This window comes from Ciconia boyciana, chromosome 8 (assembly GCF_034638445.1).
Source record: "Ciconia boyciana chromosome 8, ASM3463844v1, whole genome shotgun sequence".
Classification (NCBI taxonomy): Eukaryota; Metazoa; Chordata; class Aves; order Ciconiiformes; family Ciconiidae; genus Ciconia; species Ciconia boyciana.
Window position 1 is genome coordinate 40,964,781 of NC_132941.1, and position 16,265 is coordinate 40,981,045.

Consider the following 16,265-nt stretch of genomic DNA (forward strand, 5'->3'; position numbering starts at 1 on the left):
TGAAGGGCCAAGACCACTCTCTTGGTAGAGTTGTATGAAAATCAGTGTAATTGCCCCAGAGAAATTGAAAGCTCATGTATTTTTTAACTGATGAGAAAACTTCTAATCAGAGTTCTCATTCTTCTTACATAGTGAACACTTCTGCTGCATATTCCAATCTGTATTGCACATTGTCATGTTTCCATAATTTAGAAAAAGGACATATACTATGGATAAGTGAGGGGAAAATTTTGCAGTTCACCATTGTCTTTGTTTTATTTATTGGCAAAACTTCTATGTAATGGTACTGAGTGTACAACTTCTTGGCAACATGATATCAGTGGATCTGCAGCTACTTGATGGAGTGCAATAATGCTAAGACTGCCTCTAGAAATGAAGGTCATTTTTTCCTAATGACTTTATTTAATCATTCTTGGTGTTTCAGTTGCCTGCTCAACTGACATTACTACTGATGAAATTAGTGCAAAAATTTATTCCTGTCACTGAGACAAGAACATAATTCTGAACATCATTCAAATATTCTCCATGACACTTTTTTCCTTCTATCTATTCAACAAGTCAGGAAGTCCAGTGGGCCTGAAAAGTTAGTATTAGTCACAATCTTGCACACTAGTTTTTTCTTAGTGAGAGAAGCTCTGTGGCGTATGGTGGGCATCCATTGTAAAGCAGAGCAGTGTAGAGTGTTCTTTGATTGCTTCACAGGGTAGTAGCAGCTTGTCCTAAAATAAGAACTTTGACTCTAAGAGAATATGGGCCTCAATTCACAAGATATGTGTAATACCTCAAAGCCCTACTAAGACCATTGAGCACTCACATTTTCCTTTTCAAATAGATCCTGGAAAAGACCCACTAGTGATTCGTCAGCTAAGGCATGGTTTTGCATCTCTTTTCTATAATCCTTCTAGCTAAATGCATAGTAGGTCAAATTCTGTTCTTAGCTAAACCCATAGTACTTTGATTGTAACCAGAGTCTTAATCCCATGCGTAGAAACATATACAGGACCAGAATGCGGTCCAGTACAATGTCTTCCCAAACACTGAAGGATTTGCAAACAAGAACGAAATTTTCTTCTGCTGAGCATGTTTAATGAAGGATAAATAAGGGTAAAATGAACAGCTATTATCAAACTGCTTCTTTGTGCATGAACAATATTGACAGTTGTGTTTTTCCTGGTTTAAAACTCAATATATGATTTAAGCTTCCCTTTGTTTCATTTCTCCCATGTCTTTTTGTTTTGTTTTGTTTTGTTTTTTAGACTCGAAGTGAAGCAGCGATGACAGTTTTAAGTGGGCATGTAGTCGTTTGCGTATTTGGGGATGTTAAATCTGCTTTGATTGGATTAAGAAATTTAGTGATGCCATTACGAGCCAGCAACTTTCACTACCATGAACTCAAGCACATTGTGTTTGTGGGTTCACTTGAATACCTGAGAAGGGAATGGGAGACACTGCATAACTTCCCCAAGGTTTCAATCTTGCCTGTAAGTCCAAAGCCATATTATTGATACTTTGTTATTTAGGACACCAACTGGACAGATTCGTATTGACTTTGATCTTAGGCTTTTTTTACTTTTGTCTGCTTATAGGCCTGAGGACTTAGATTTTTCCTTTACTGTGTCTATGAAAAGAGAGCCCTGTGAGACCTTATTAGAAGATATTTGCCGCAGTGTTCGGTTCCTTGTCATCCTCATCAGATGAATTTCAGCTGCCATCAAATGTATTAGCTGTGTTATATATCGAACATTCACTGTAGTGCACTGCATGTAGCCAGTTCTGATGTTGTGATTTCCCTGACAGAATGACAGTAGTTATTTATGACATTATTTATGTATTTATACCCACAAAACCTTTGAAAAAAATTATTGTTACTCTATCTACATTATGAATATCTATCTATATTAATAAAAACTTCCTGTAGGCTGGCCTACTTTATAAGGAACATTGCCTTAGCATTTCAGTTCAAAGTCCTGTCATACTCATGTATGGAAGTACGGCAAAACCCTGACCCTTTTGAAATCAGTGAAAAGCTCCTTTTGATTTTAGTAGGGACAACCACTAAAACCACAATTCAGAGGTTTTTTTTCTCCTATATATCATTACCATTCGCTTTGTGCCCAAAATGTAGAAACATGAGCTCCAGGACAAACAAATGAAGCCCTCCAAGCTAGTGATCTTGGGTGGTCATAGCTATAAATGACCCACAAAGATGTAGGCAGGAGGGAAACGAGCCCATGGTATAAGTACAAAAGAATGCTCTGAACATTACAGAGTAAAGTGAGTTTGTATGTTTTTATCAGAATGAAAAATTATTAATTTACCAGTTCTTAATAATTACATTTCCACAGTTAAAAATAAATAAGTCAATGATGGATGTAACCTAAAGTGAATAATTGGGAAAATAGCTATAGAATGGAAAGACTGCCTTCACTTCTGATTAATTCAGGCTGTAGGTCTTTGTTACTGTAAATGCAGTTTTAGTGTTAGCCCTTGGCTTTTTTCTGTAAACTGATCCAACAGATGGTGTCACAAGATTCTGTGCTGTCACAAAAATGGTGTCAATATCAGATTTGGTCAGTTAATATCCTCCTCTTCCTGCCAATCCCTTTTAATTCCAGTCACTGTGAAGGCTAAAGACTAAGGAATCAGAATTAAATTAATAATGCTGTTAACTGTGGAGCAGAATAGAATCCAGCTACTACTTCCAAACTATCCAGTATATAATGTGTATCCATTATTATAATGCATATTTGTAAAGCTTTGATTCTGAATTCTGAAGAGGCATTAAGGAAATGTACACCATCTTGACATTCCCCAATCAGTTTGCACCCATATTTGGAGTAGTTTTAGACTAATTTCAAGTTAAACAGCTGAAATAGTTAGTTAATGCACCTTTAAAAATACAGAATATGGAAAGGAATTGTCTCTTACACAGTAATCAAGGGTGCTGAAGACCACACAGACTTTTTTACTGCTTTTTCTTTTTTTTTTTTTTTCAGCCTATCTGGTTCAAAATGGTGATATAAAGTTAAAAATATCAGCATTATTGTGATCTAATTATACTAATTTAAAAGTCTACTAAAGTTGCTGAGATCATACTGGTAGGAATCATGTGTTAAAGGGAGGCCACTCAAACTCATTTCCTGCTTCTCTGTGCTTTGGTTCACGAGGTAAAACTTGCTGCTGATATCCAATGGGGATGTGGTTACAGCTGAATATATAAACATTTGTTCTGGTGTAAAAAAAAAAAAAGTGGAAATTTAATTTGAAGTCTGTATTAAAAGAGGCATTTAAGCTGCTGAGTAAACTCTTAAAAAGTAGGCAAATGCCAATTTTAAATATCCTCAGGCAGCCTTAATTCTGTCCCTTTGCATAAAGTCATTAGGAGTAAGCCTTTAATTAATTACATGATTGCGTATTATTTTTCCCCACAGGAATCCTGCTTCACTTGGTGCACAGTACAGACACAAAGGACAGAATTAAGGTGGCAGGAATAATCATATCCTAACTTTTGAGTACTTTATAACTAAATAATACCTGTTCAATATATACTGTTTTCCACAAGGTTTCATGCCTCAAATTATTGAAAGTAATTTGGAATAGCGAGGCTGGTATCTGAAACTAGGTGGCAATCACTGAATAAGAATTGAGCTCTGCCTTCACTTTGTGCATTTTAAATTCACTTTTGCACTGAATATTCTCAGTGGAGTTCAGGAGACGTTCACCATGAGCGATCAGGAGGTAGAATAGTAGGGTCTTGACTTGGTTTTATGAAAGTCGCTGTGTGACAAGGGGACAGCTTAGTCTCCTCATCATCATTAGGGTCTTTGGGTACCAAACCATGTGAGGCAGCAGAGCAGAATCTAGTTTCCATAAAAAAATCTTTTTTTCCTGGACGTTGCAGCCCCTGTGATATAGACTTAATATTCTGTAACTAGAGATGTGGGCTGTTGGGTGTGAAAGGCAAGTGTTATCTTTAAACAAAACATAATGGGTTAAGTGTCATGTCTCATTTGTGTTAACGATGAAAAAAACCCATGGACTACCACAACATTTCATTTTAATTATTGCATTCTCTGATTGAGAATTGTGGAAGCAGGGAACGTTGCATGAATTGTGTCCATTAAGATAAAGCCTTGTTTCTTTTTCAAAGGGTTTAATCACAGAACTTTGAAGATCAGTGTGCTTTCCTTCTAGAAGCACCAAAAACATGCATTGAAAAGGATTAACCTTTTTTGTGTATTGCTTCAGGTAGAAAAAAATAGCTTTACTCTGATTGCATTTCAAATGTGTAGGACACATAATGCTTTCCTGTTTAAATTGCTATTCTTTTGCCCAAGACCATTGTGACTTGGTAGTAGATAAATAGACATTTAAAACACACCCCTTGTTATATTCAGAGCGCCAGAGGTTGCCACATGATAGCAACTTAAATCAAGACAATTTCAAGTCACCGATGAGATGTAGAATGCTGGCATTATTCCTGTTTCTTGTTTGTTAGTAATAGCTTGACTGAGTATTGAGACTGAACCTAAAATGCTGCCATCAGCACCAACTACCCTTTAGATTAGCACACATCTCCTATTCCCTGGCACATAGTTAGACCAGCTTAATGTCAGAGCATAAAAAAGATACTTGTTAAATAATTTCCCAAAGCTCCTTCTCAATCTTTAATTTGTTTTTCTTTTTTTTCCTCTCCTGCCCCCCCCCTTTTTTTTCTCTGTGCCGAAGGGTACGCCATTAAGTCGGGCTGATTTAAGGGCTGTCAACATCAACCTCTGCGACATGTGCGTTATCCTGTCAGCCAATCAGAATAATATTGATGATGCTTCGCTGCAGGACAAGGAATGCATCTTGGCGTCACTCAACATCAAATCTATGCAGTTTGATGACAGCATTGGGGTCTTGCAGGCTAATTCCCAAGGTAAGGACTGCCCTATAATACTTCTCTGCAGTGCCTACAGGGGACAGGACCTGGCAGGAAGAATATCCCTCACTCAGTAATTCAAAGAGCCCTACATCAGCTTGCTTGACAGTTAAACCTGCTGATTGGTATGATGGCTTTTAAAGGGACAGTCATGTAGTTTCTCTGCTACATCACAAAGCACATCTTGCAGAGGAAAAATGAATGAACGTGAAACTGACATTTTTTCTCATTTTAAAATTTTCCTAAAAAATATATAAAATCATTGCTTTCTCACCCTGCCCTGCTCTGTGGCTTTCTTACCAGAGCAGTTGCTGTTATATAGCCAAAGCTAACTCATACTCACTTTGGAATACCTGAAGCCTCTTTCTTTTTTATGTAAAGCACATTGCAACCACAGAGAAAAAGAGCTGAGTAATACAAGCCAAAAAGTAAAATGAAAAGAACAAGAATTTTAAATTGTCTTTACAGTTTCTTTGCCTTCTTGCTCAAAAAGCCACTTAGAATTAACTCAAAGCTGATTTCTTCCCATGGTTTGACATGTACTCATCCCATTTAAGGACATTGAACAAAATCCTTCAGTCTTTGCTGAGAGTAGGGGACTGATTCATAGGTAGCCAAAGGCTATTTTACACCAACTGTGCCTGTCCAAAGCAGCTGCAAAGCAGTCATAAGCACCCTGGCAAAGACCATCAGTGTAAAAACAATCATCTTCCCATCCTTGAAGGGTCTTGCAGCTTATGCAGCTGAAGTCCTACCTTTGATAAATCTATTAAGTGCTGCAGTAAATATTCCCTCTGGATCTAGCCTTGCTATAAATGTAGGTGTAGAAAGGATAGTGCTTTGGTCTGCAATTTCCCCATGAGCCTGACCTAGAAATAGTTTTCCCTCAAGGACTGTGAGAGCTAAGATTAAGTTCAGTTTTTCCTCTTTACACTCTAATCAGGAAATAGGAATTATGAGCCAAAAATCAGAAACAGTGGTGTAACCTCTTGAATATGGAAACTTCTTGAACATGGAAAATTCTTTCTTAGAATCAGCAATAAAACTGTGGAGTTTAATACTGGAACTAAATTGTACCAGGAAACTAAAAGTTTGAAATTGTCAAAGTTTGGATAGTTCTCTGGATAACAAGTAGATTTAGAGAAGAAGAGGAACAAAATGTTTTTTCAGTCCCATGGGTGTTTGAAGTTTCAAATCTGTGGCCTGGAAGCAATACAACCCCAAATATTTTAGAGTTCTTCCCTTAAAAATTTGTGAAACTGACTTGCTCACACTATGATAATTTATAGTCATGACTGGGAAACTCATTGCAGAAGTGGAAGACAGGCATGGAGGTTCCTTGTTTTGCTGATTTAGACCTGGGATTTAAAATTTTTTATCTCAAAACCAAATGTGTGCTTTCACTACCAGGCTATTGACTATTCTCTGGTGGGTGTCTCTCAGTCTCCTATCACACACGTAATTAAAATCATCGAGAACTAGAATCTGTCTCACCCCTTTCCTCCCTTCCTTCCTGTTCTTGAGCATGGGCAGTCTGAGAGAATTTCCTTCTTCTGCCTTTGCTCAGAGGTTAGTGATCTTTCCAAAACTTGGCTGTTGTATTGTACCTCTGGGAGTACACTGGATCTTAGACCATCCCTGAATGAGGCTGGAAAAACCTAGCAATATAACAGTCTTGTGCACCACATGAACACCTGTCATTTTGTACTCTCCATCCTTGGAGGTCTTCAAGACCTGACTGCATAAAGCCCTGAAGAACCTGATCCGACCTCATAGATGACCCTGCTTTGATCAGGAAGTCAGACTAGAGACCCTCTGATGTCCCTTCCAGCCTGAATTGTTCCATGATTCTATAATAGCCAGGTTGCTGCTACAGCATAGCCCCTGTAAGTCAGGAAGTGTAGACTGGGGCCATGGTCCAGATCCCTTCAGCTCTATTCAATGTTGCTGATGCAGAGAAGCAGAGGCACAATAGGTTAGCACATACTTAGAAATCTTGGACATTTCTTCAGGTAAATATCAGTCTGCATGTAAAAAAAAAAGGTGACTCTCTCTGTAGTTTTTCTGGGGAAAGAAGGCATAACATAAGGCAGGTAACCAGCAGCCTATTTTAGTTGGGAGCACTGACTAGGGAGGGGTTCTTCTAAAACCAGTTGCTTCAGAAAATAATTATCTTCCCAGTAAATTCTCCGCTTATGGTATACACAACTCCTGAATGGGTTGCATTGCTTTCAGTACAGTAAATTTTCTTGAAGGACCTTGAATACAATGGTTAGACTGTCAGAAGCAATTAGATCAATACATAGCACAAACTTTACTGGAAGTTATATCCAATGTGACATTTTTGTCTATGAAACGCAGCTTTAATGTACAGTGGATGAAACTATCATGACAATTATATAAACCAGGTGATTCAACTTTTGCTGGTCAACAAGCAGCATACTAGAACCACCTCACAGCTCCTTAATGGCAATTAAGTACCTTTATTTACAGAGTGAGTTGTCATTTTACTTTTGCTTAAACATTTGTATATTATTTGACGTACTTACTTATCCTTAACACAATGCCTTAAGTATTGCCAATCTGAATTTCTCTAGATTTAAATGTACGATTTTGAATTAGGACATCCCTCACCAACACCATCCCTTGAAAGAGTGTTCTGTGCTGTTCTTTTATGTGACTCCTATTACTGATCGTAGGAAACACTGACATTAGAAAATCTGGGTGTGTGGAAGAATGTCAGTTGACCTGTGACAGGGTGTTGAAAGGAGAAGTAACAAAACAAAATATGTGAACAGCCTGAGAAACATATGGACTAAGCTGTGAGATTTTTGGTGAGGGAACTGACAGTGTAATCTTACCCTTGCTATTCTAAGTAATGAGCTAGTATAATTCTGTAGTCACTAAGCAGTGGAATCTCATATGAAAACCTGATATATAATTTATGTTTATGCCTCTGAAAAGGAAAAAAATTAGTCATTTAATTGATAGGTTATTGAATGCACAAGGATCTTTCCAGTTTTTATCTGTGATTATTTTACTCCAGTGTCATACAAAAGATGACAGCAGTACAAGAAGTGCGCCATAAAAAGCAGGATGCAAATTTATTTAACCATCAGATAAGCCATAATCTTTGTCCATTGCTGAAGTACAGGGCCATATCTATAACTCCTTTGTTCTAAGTTGGCAGCAGAAAAAGAACCCACAAATTTGGGGATTTCATTCCCTTTTCCCCAGAGCCTCACCCTCGTCACCTACTTTAACACCAAAGTCACTTCCAGTCCTACGCATATAAACATTCATCACTAGCCAGCCTTCTGTATCCATCCAAACATGCCCTTTCCAACCAGGGATGTAGCGTTGCACCAACAACTGAACCCAGATGCAATCTGAGAGGAAAGGCCCTGTAGAAGGAACAGGAGGGTGGACATATGACAGCAAGGCTTCCTGATAGGGAAAGTCCTGTAACAGTAGGGCTGCCAATGCCCAATGGATTAATTTAACTGCTGAATGAAAATTTACTGAATTAATCTGGTTTATATCAACAAAGGATTTTCTCACTACTAGTTCAAGATGAACTTAATATGCACGCAGCTGTTGTCATGCAGGAACAAAGACTTGCTAGTGTCTCCTTATAGTGTTAAAGTATTCCCAGGCTTTTGGACTGGATAACATTAATTATCTGGACCTTCTATAAGTAGTGTGACAACACTTTTGTCCTCTGGTCTGCCTGCCTTGAGTCCTAACTGATCCTGCCAGAATTGCATCTTAACCAACCGGAGTGCTCTGCCTTGACCTCCTGAAGAAGAAAAAAATAGCTCACAGTTCCAAGGCACAAAAAAAAAAATATTCTGGACCAGAGCTACAAAGAACCCTGGAGAGTGGATGACAGTAAACTATCTAAGTTGTCAAATCTATGTTCCTCATCATCTGTCTAGCAACATATGACCAAATACATGACTACACAGAACTGTGAATGGAAACAAGGTGCCTTCCTTAGAAGGAAAAGCTTACTAACAGTTCTGGAACGATTCGCTAGTCTCCTTTCCATAAAATGTGTAATTCTGCTTGAAAAGAGCAAGAAACTCTTTCAAATTAAACCTGTGTTGTTGAAAGCTCTCATGTTGAAAGCATTCTCATGGCTGTCTGCATTGAACGTTTCAAAGCTGACTGGGCAACTCCTTAGGCTTGCTAGAGGTTAGGGGTGCAGACTCTGATGTCCTGGAAATGAGCTTTTGGAAATCATCAAGGCAGTTTGTTGCCTTTGGGAGACGTAGATTCCAAGGACAGAAAGGCCAAAGTATATCCCACTGAAGCTGCAGCAAACTATTGCTTTCATTAAGATATCTCAGCTTCTGAGATACAAAATGCTGTGAAGTTGGAGCTTCACCCACCTCTTCACAAAATGACTCATAAACTCAGTCAGATGTCGTATTTGTGACAAGGGAAGTCCTGTTTTTATCTTGCAGTTCCTCCTGTAGATGTTAGCTGATTGTCTTCCTAAAAAGCTTTGTAAAGATGTATGTTTGTGGTGGAGAAAAAAAGTCACCCTCAGGTACTGAAGATTTGTTTTTATTGTCCCTTGATCCTTCCTGATTCTCATTCTGTCCCCTCAAATACAAAGTGAGATTATTTTATCAAGAAGTATTTTGGAGAGAAGACCAAAGAATACTAGATCCATGTTAAGCATTTGTGCTCCCTAGCCATAACATTATTCCAAATAATGGGGTGGGCTCTGCCTTGGCAGTTATGTTGGGAAAACTCCAGTAATTCTCCTTTTTCCTCATTCTGTTAACCTTTCCATGTTTTCCTTTTCAAGTGGCATCTATTGACTGTTCCCATTTGGTTTTTCATGTTTCTTGTATTTTCTTGCAGAGTCTTGCATTGTGGGAATTTTACTTCTTGTTTTACCCACCAGATGAACAGGGCCCAACACAAAATATTTTTCTTCAGTTGTAACTAAAACTGCTATTTGGCTTTCTTCCCAAAAAACAGAAAGACAATTATACTTAACTGTTTAGAGATTTATAAATACTGTACCAGAGTAGCCTCTGGGTAGTAACTTAAGATATCCAACTCAATAATTTTCTTTTATTGGATAGTGATTTAGATCTTATTTTGAGTCCTATATAATAAGAGCAGTACATTTCATTAAAAAACACTTACTAAACAATAAAGAAAAGCGATCTTATGGCTCCAAGCAGGTCTAAAGTACAGAAAGGGGAGGCTGTATAGTAACATTTTTTCTATGGACATTACAAGACAGATCACAGTACAGCAGGGTAGATGTATTTCAGCATAGTAACAATTGCAGCTGTTTTCTGAATGACTTCAACTTATGAGAATTTTCCCTAGGAACACTATTTCAACACGAGAGATCTTTTTAAGGCCGCCATTTACAGTTCTCGTAATAGATCCTCCAACAAGAAGGAATAAAGAGAAAAAAATAAAGAGGGGATGAACTCCTGGGTAATACATCTCATACATCATGGCAGGATTCTTCTGGGGAAAATCCTATAAAATCAAGTAAACATACTCAGAATTTTACACACTGACTTTCAAGTGTAACAGATTACACAACTGAAATAACCTTGTACAAATTTAGTTTCATTTTATTCAGTTCCTTTAAAAATCACTTGTGGCTTCATCATCATTTTTTGTTGGAGCTGGCTTAAACTTCTATTGAAAGGACAAAAACAGCCACTGAGTTTCATTAGATTTACTCCACAATCTGTTGATTAATTCTTAAAGTATTGCAGTTTTTGATGGACTTATCTGTCTCGCAATCTGCTGCAAGAAATTTCCTATTAAAACGAATTTCAGACCTACGTTCCATTGTGTTTGCAGGTAATATATTCTTTTTCACCTCTACCAATCAATAATTCTTGATCATTTTATCTCTGAATCGTTAGCAAAAGAGAGAGAACAACAATAGTATTATCAGGATTGGAAATGAGAGAAAATTCTTAAACAAGGGGAAAGGATAAATACTGTCTGAAATGCTTGATTAGCAAAGGTTTTGTGTCACTTTCAGAGATAACTGTATTGTAGTGCTATTAGAGATGTTTGTTATAAGTTCAAAACAGTAGTTTTATTCCTGAAGGGGGGGGGTGGGGTGGTGGTGAATGTTGAATCTTATTTCTCTTATTTTATAGTCATAAAATAAAGGTTTCAAGTGAAGATTTCAGAATATAGGGTTTGATAATCATAGATGCAGTTACTTTTCAGGCTGTTATGGAATTCAATATTCCATGGCAGCGCCAGCTCTGTTTTCTATGTTTAATTTGTTATATTACATAAAAATGTAGAAATAAAGAGCCTTACTTTCAAATACAGAAAATCAAACTCTACTTAAGCCAGCTAAATAATTTTAGAGTTTAAGGAGTTACTTAACCTCCTTAGGAAAGCATATAAGTAAATGTAGAATATTAAATGTAGATGTAATATTAAAAATAAATACATGAATAGTGCTGGCAAAAAGTGAAAGATTTGGGGTAATTTTTTCAAGTGCCAAAGTGAGCTATGACACTCACTTTAATCTTTTAAACTCTTAGATTCCTGTGTGTCCTTGCAAATCAATGTAATTTAGGCTGCAGAATGCTTGTTATACTTAAAGATAGCTCATAATTTCCTAAATCACATAGATGTTTTGAAAAATTTTCTCCTAGAGAAATTACTTCTACTAGTCACATTTGCAAAAATGGCAAGTATTTTGCATTGACATCAGGGTTATTGGTTTGTCAGGATTGATAGTTTACTGTGGGGGTTACACCTGATTAAGGATGTCTTTATGTTGCGTGTTTCTGAATGCTCCTTGTATTTTTGCTAGCATCAGTTGTAAATGACAAAAATAATAATCCAATTAACAAAATTTTCTACTTGGTGGGTTGGTTATTGTTTAACTAACTGAATTTTGGGATGTTTATTGTGGTTCAGTTTCATTATTGTTTTTCAAAACAAAGGCCATCCATCCTAAGTAATGAAGTTAATAACTGAAAAATGAGATAAGGGTATCCTAACTTCCCAGCACATGTTCCACATCACCATTTGCTCACAAAAATATCCAATTTTTGAAGATTAGGTCACTGTGATAAATAACTCAGTACTAGCTTTTTGCAACATGCACATAATTTCTTATCCTGCTGAACCAGATGGATCAGCTGATAGCTGTTATTTATTTTATGGTAGCATACTGGAGCTCTAGATGGGATTAAGAGCTTGTTGTCATAGTCCTGATATATACAAGAATAAAATATGGCCTTTGCCCTGGCAAGTTTACAATCTGATGCCTTGCTTGTTCCAAAACTTAAGTTATGTGTTCAATGTTATACAGGTTAATAAATCTCTCTGGCTTCAATGAAACTATCCACCTGTGTAAAGTTAGATTATGTGCAAGTCTTTGCAAGATTTGGACTTAAATAAACTAAAGAGGCTGGGTGGGAGAGAGGCTGTTCACTTAACTTGTTTCCTGTGCTATAGAAGCCATCTATGTCAGGAGTCATTCCCTTCTGTCAAACAGGACCTTGCTAGCCTTCCAGCCTTCACAAGAAACCCTTCAGAGGAAAGTTCCCACCCAGCACCGTTTGCATTTCTTGTATTTTCCTTGCAGCTGGACGCTAACATTAGCTGCCAGAACCTACACATGCAAAGAGCAGTTTCCTGTCTGTCAAAAAAAAGTTTTCCTAGGAAGAGAGAAAAACTATTAAGAAAAGAGGTTTTCAATTCTGTTGCTTGTAAACTGAAAATGTGTTGGGGAATGGCTGGAGAGACACGTTTCTTTGACACAATTTCCCTGTATTTAAGAAATGCTGCAAGGTCCTAGCCCAAATACCTTCAAGCTTTCACAATTGCCTCTTTCTCCTCTGCTTTCAAGACACCTTCTGCTTCAGCCAGAGAAAGATAAAACTGAGCAAAGGAGGTAGATAGTACAGTACGTCAAGCACGTGATTTCACACTTAAATTATAAATATATTTAACCATCCCAAGACTGTTATAAATTCATGGTGAGACTATTTTATTATTATTTGCTGTTCAACATCTTGAAAGCAAACCCCCTATTATGAAGGTGTACTATTTTGTGCATTTCTGATGCTGAGGAATAAAAAAACCCCGCTCTTTTTATGAGCATTAATTATACACCAGGCAAGGAAGCAATTGCCTCTATGTTATGAAATATTAAATCAAAATGCTTCCTGTTCCCAGATGTCCCAGAGATAAATACAGCAGTATTTTGAAGCCCCACTTGGAGCTGTTTTGCCTGCAAATTTATAGTTTTGTCTCCATTTTCAGAAAACCCTGTTTTATGTGAAGTATAGCACTCTTGGTAGTTTTTAAGGAGCAAACTCCTCTGGAGTTGCCTATGTAGGCAACAACTCTTATGTAGATTGCACACAAGGGATCTGAAGTTGAAAGGCTCCTTTAAGATGACAAATGGGTTGAAAGTGTTATTGTCTTTGATTGCATGCCTTACATCATCTGTATGTAGGAATAAGAGAGCTATACTTTATCTTTAGCCATTTTATAAATATTTAAGTCCTTATAGTTGCCTAAAGATATTAAAGCATATTTTACAGTAGTTGGAATATAAATATTATATATAGCACAAGATACCAAAGTAGTTTAATGAATTCATAATTTTCTGTTCACTTTTATTGGAATGTGTTTTATGTTCCAAAACTTCCATTTAAAGAATAAGAGACCATTCTGCTCCCTGACAAGATGTGAGCCAATAGTGAGTATTATCAAGGTTGTTTTAAATGATGCTATGGGACTTCAATTAGCAAGAAGACAGGGAACATGGGTATTAGAATGTACTACACCAATCTCTGTATTTTAACTTTAAAAAAAGTCTTTTTGAAGGAACTATTTGTCTTTTAAGTCTTTAAGAAACTGTAAGGTGTTTTGCTTCTCTGTCTCTGTATTTTTTAAAAGTTCTTAATTGCAGAAGGAGATGCATATCTAGATCCAATTATACAAGAGTAATTTTTTTGAAATTTGAAGTTTAGTTTCTAAAATAAGCAACCATAAAATCTTGTGGCGTTAAATGTATAAAAGGTCTGTATTTCATGGCCCCTTGAATACAAAGGTGTGTTGAAGTTATAATTGTGAATCTTTCAAATTTCCATCAAATTAAAAAAAAATCTTTTTAATATTTCACAGTTTCACTGTTTCCCAGTAGGAGTCCATGCTGGGTAATGCTTGCTAATTACCAACAACAAAAGTAGACACACAATGCTGGTAAACTACCTGACCCTTTGCATTTTAATGAGACAACAAGGATTTCATGAAGTGATGTTGTTTCAGTGGTTAATGGTGTCAGCAATGTTGTAATTGTAGGCTGAGGCACATTAGCTGCACAACCACATGTAGGAAGGGTTTCTCTCAACAGGCTCTTTGGAGAATAGAACAGGGTATTATCATTAAGCCTATGTCATTTGCATGCTGCTAATCACTTACTTTATTATCTTGTGTATCCATTGTCTTTCTTTAATTGCTCTTTAAATGAAAATTAAAAATAGTTCCAATGCCCACGATACTTGTGATAGCATCTTGATTATGAAGATAACTTCAAGAAAATGGAACATATAGATAATATATTACAGGATTACAAGATAGTTTGAAAGTTATATACCATAGCAGGCAGCCTCATGAGCGTAATTCTGGTATCTTTCTTTGCTTCAGTACGTATTGTTTGTTTAATAAATGGTTATTTATATGCATAAAGGTGGTGGTTTTTTCAAAGGACATACATGAATTCAGAGATCAATGTCACTGTTTTTGCTTTAGTGTGGAAGAGATACAAAGCATCAATATCCAGGAGATTCCACCAGTCTAATAATGTTACAGGAGAAAGCTAGATTTGAGTCCTTTGTTCTTTCCGGTTAAATCCTAGTCTGTGGTACCCATTGTAGAAGAGCAGAATCTAACACCTGCTAGTGAGTTGCAGAACGTGGACAGTTTTAGGGTGAAACTTACAAAATAGTTGGCATTCTTTTATCAAGATGGACCTGTTGATTTTTAAGTTTGACATGGTTAAATTTGAGGCAGCCCAGATTTTCCATAATAGGCAGTCTCTAAAAACTTGGTAGCTTCTGGTTTTCAAGAACCTTCCAAGCCTTTCAGCATCTGCAGAGTTGGATATGCAGGCTGAACTGGGGCACTGCCTTCATTTGAGAATCAATACTGCTGTGCTCCTAATAATGTATTTTTGCAGCTTTTTTTTTTAACATCTGGACAAACCAAATCTAAAAAAGTAAATCAATGAATTTGTAAATGGTATGGTAGGAATTTTTACTGAAGGAAGAAGGATCAACTTTGTTCTTGACTAGTTATTGTGATTTATTTTTGTTCAACAAACCCCAATAAGATTATGGTTATTGGGAATTTTCGTACTGACTTATTTGGATGCAAGATTAAGATTATATAAAATTTCTGTAATGTCATAGGAATACCTGTTCTTTTGCAAACATCCTTAGAGCTTTAAAGTAGATCCTATTAAAGTATAATTGAGATTGGACCTTTCATATTGATTTGAGACTTGGTTGCTGGTTTAAATTTTGTTTTCAACTTTAAATGTCAAATACTCTTAATACTAATACAAGAGCATGATTACTGGTTAGTAGTGAGAGGCAAAGTATCTCTACCATGTAACAGCATGTGTATTTTCTATAAGTTTGACTTTACAGAGTTTTTGCTTAAATGCATAGGTGGGATTATAATGTGATTGGATGTCCTCATAGGATTTCCTATTTCTGCTAAGTTCATGTCAATCTGCTTCTCTGTGACTTAGAATGAGGGCAAAGATAACCAGACATTTTTTAAATAACTCCTCTGAAAACAAAGAAGAGAGATTTCACTGAAATCAGACAGTGCCACGTGGGGGCTGAGAAAACGTTGGTGGAATTGTTTCTTGTTTGTTTGAAGACAGATGGATTGGATTAATAACACTACAGTTATAGGAGATATTCTTAAGAGCAAATGTTCCATTAGTCACAAGTGTGAGCTTGTTCAAAACCAGTTTATGCTGTAACCAAAATTAAATTCAGAAAAGGCATAGTAAGCTGTGTATTTTAGAAACTATATCTGTTGTAAATCCTCAATAATTTGTGAATTGTCCTTATTCTAACTTTTCATGTATGAAGAAGATGTCTTCCTAGAAGAGTAACTTCAAAGTTTTCAGAAATAAGTTCAGCCTTATCAGAAAAATCCCTATTGAATTGACCATCTAATCTACCCTGGCTTGAAATCAGTGTTTGACAAGCTGCTTAAAATACGTTTTGATGAACTCTTTCTTAGAGGACAAATATAAAAAAGATTTTTCCATATAACTCCAATTTAGCAA

The 16,265-nt window shown here is 36.6% G+C and overlaps 1 protein-coding gene across 13 annotated transcripts in view; it reads left to right on the forward strand.

Annotated features, from left to right (window-relative positions):
- The window catches only part of KCNMA1 (potassium calcium-activated channel subfamily M alpha 1), a 526,598-nt gene that overhangs the window by 473,347 nt on the left and 36,986 nt on the right, over window positions 1-16,265 (forward strand). For all 13 annotated transcript variants that reach the window (XM_072871308.1, XM_072871302.1, XM_072871307.1 and 10 more), the window contains 2 exons: window positions 1,257-1,481; window positions 4,729-4,921. In XM_072871308.1, the coding sequence (XP_072727409.1) occupies window positions 1,257-1,481; window positions 4,729-4,921 (418 nt within the window). The remainder of the gene's footprint in view (window positions 1-1,256; window positions 1,482-4,728; window positions 4,922-16,265) is intronic.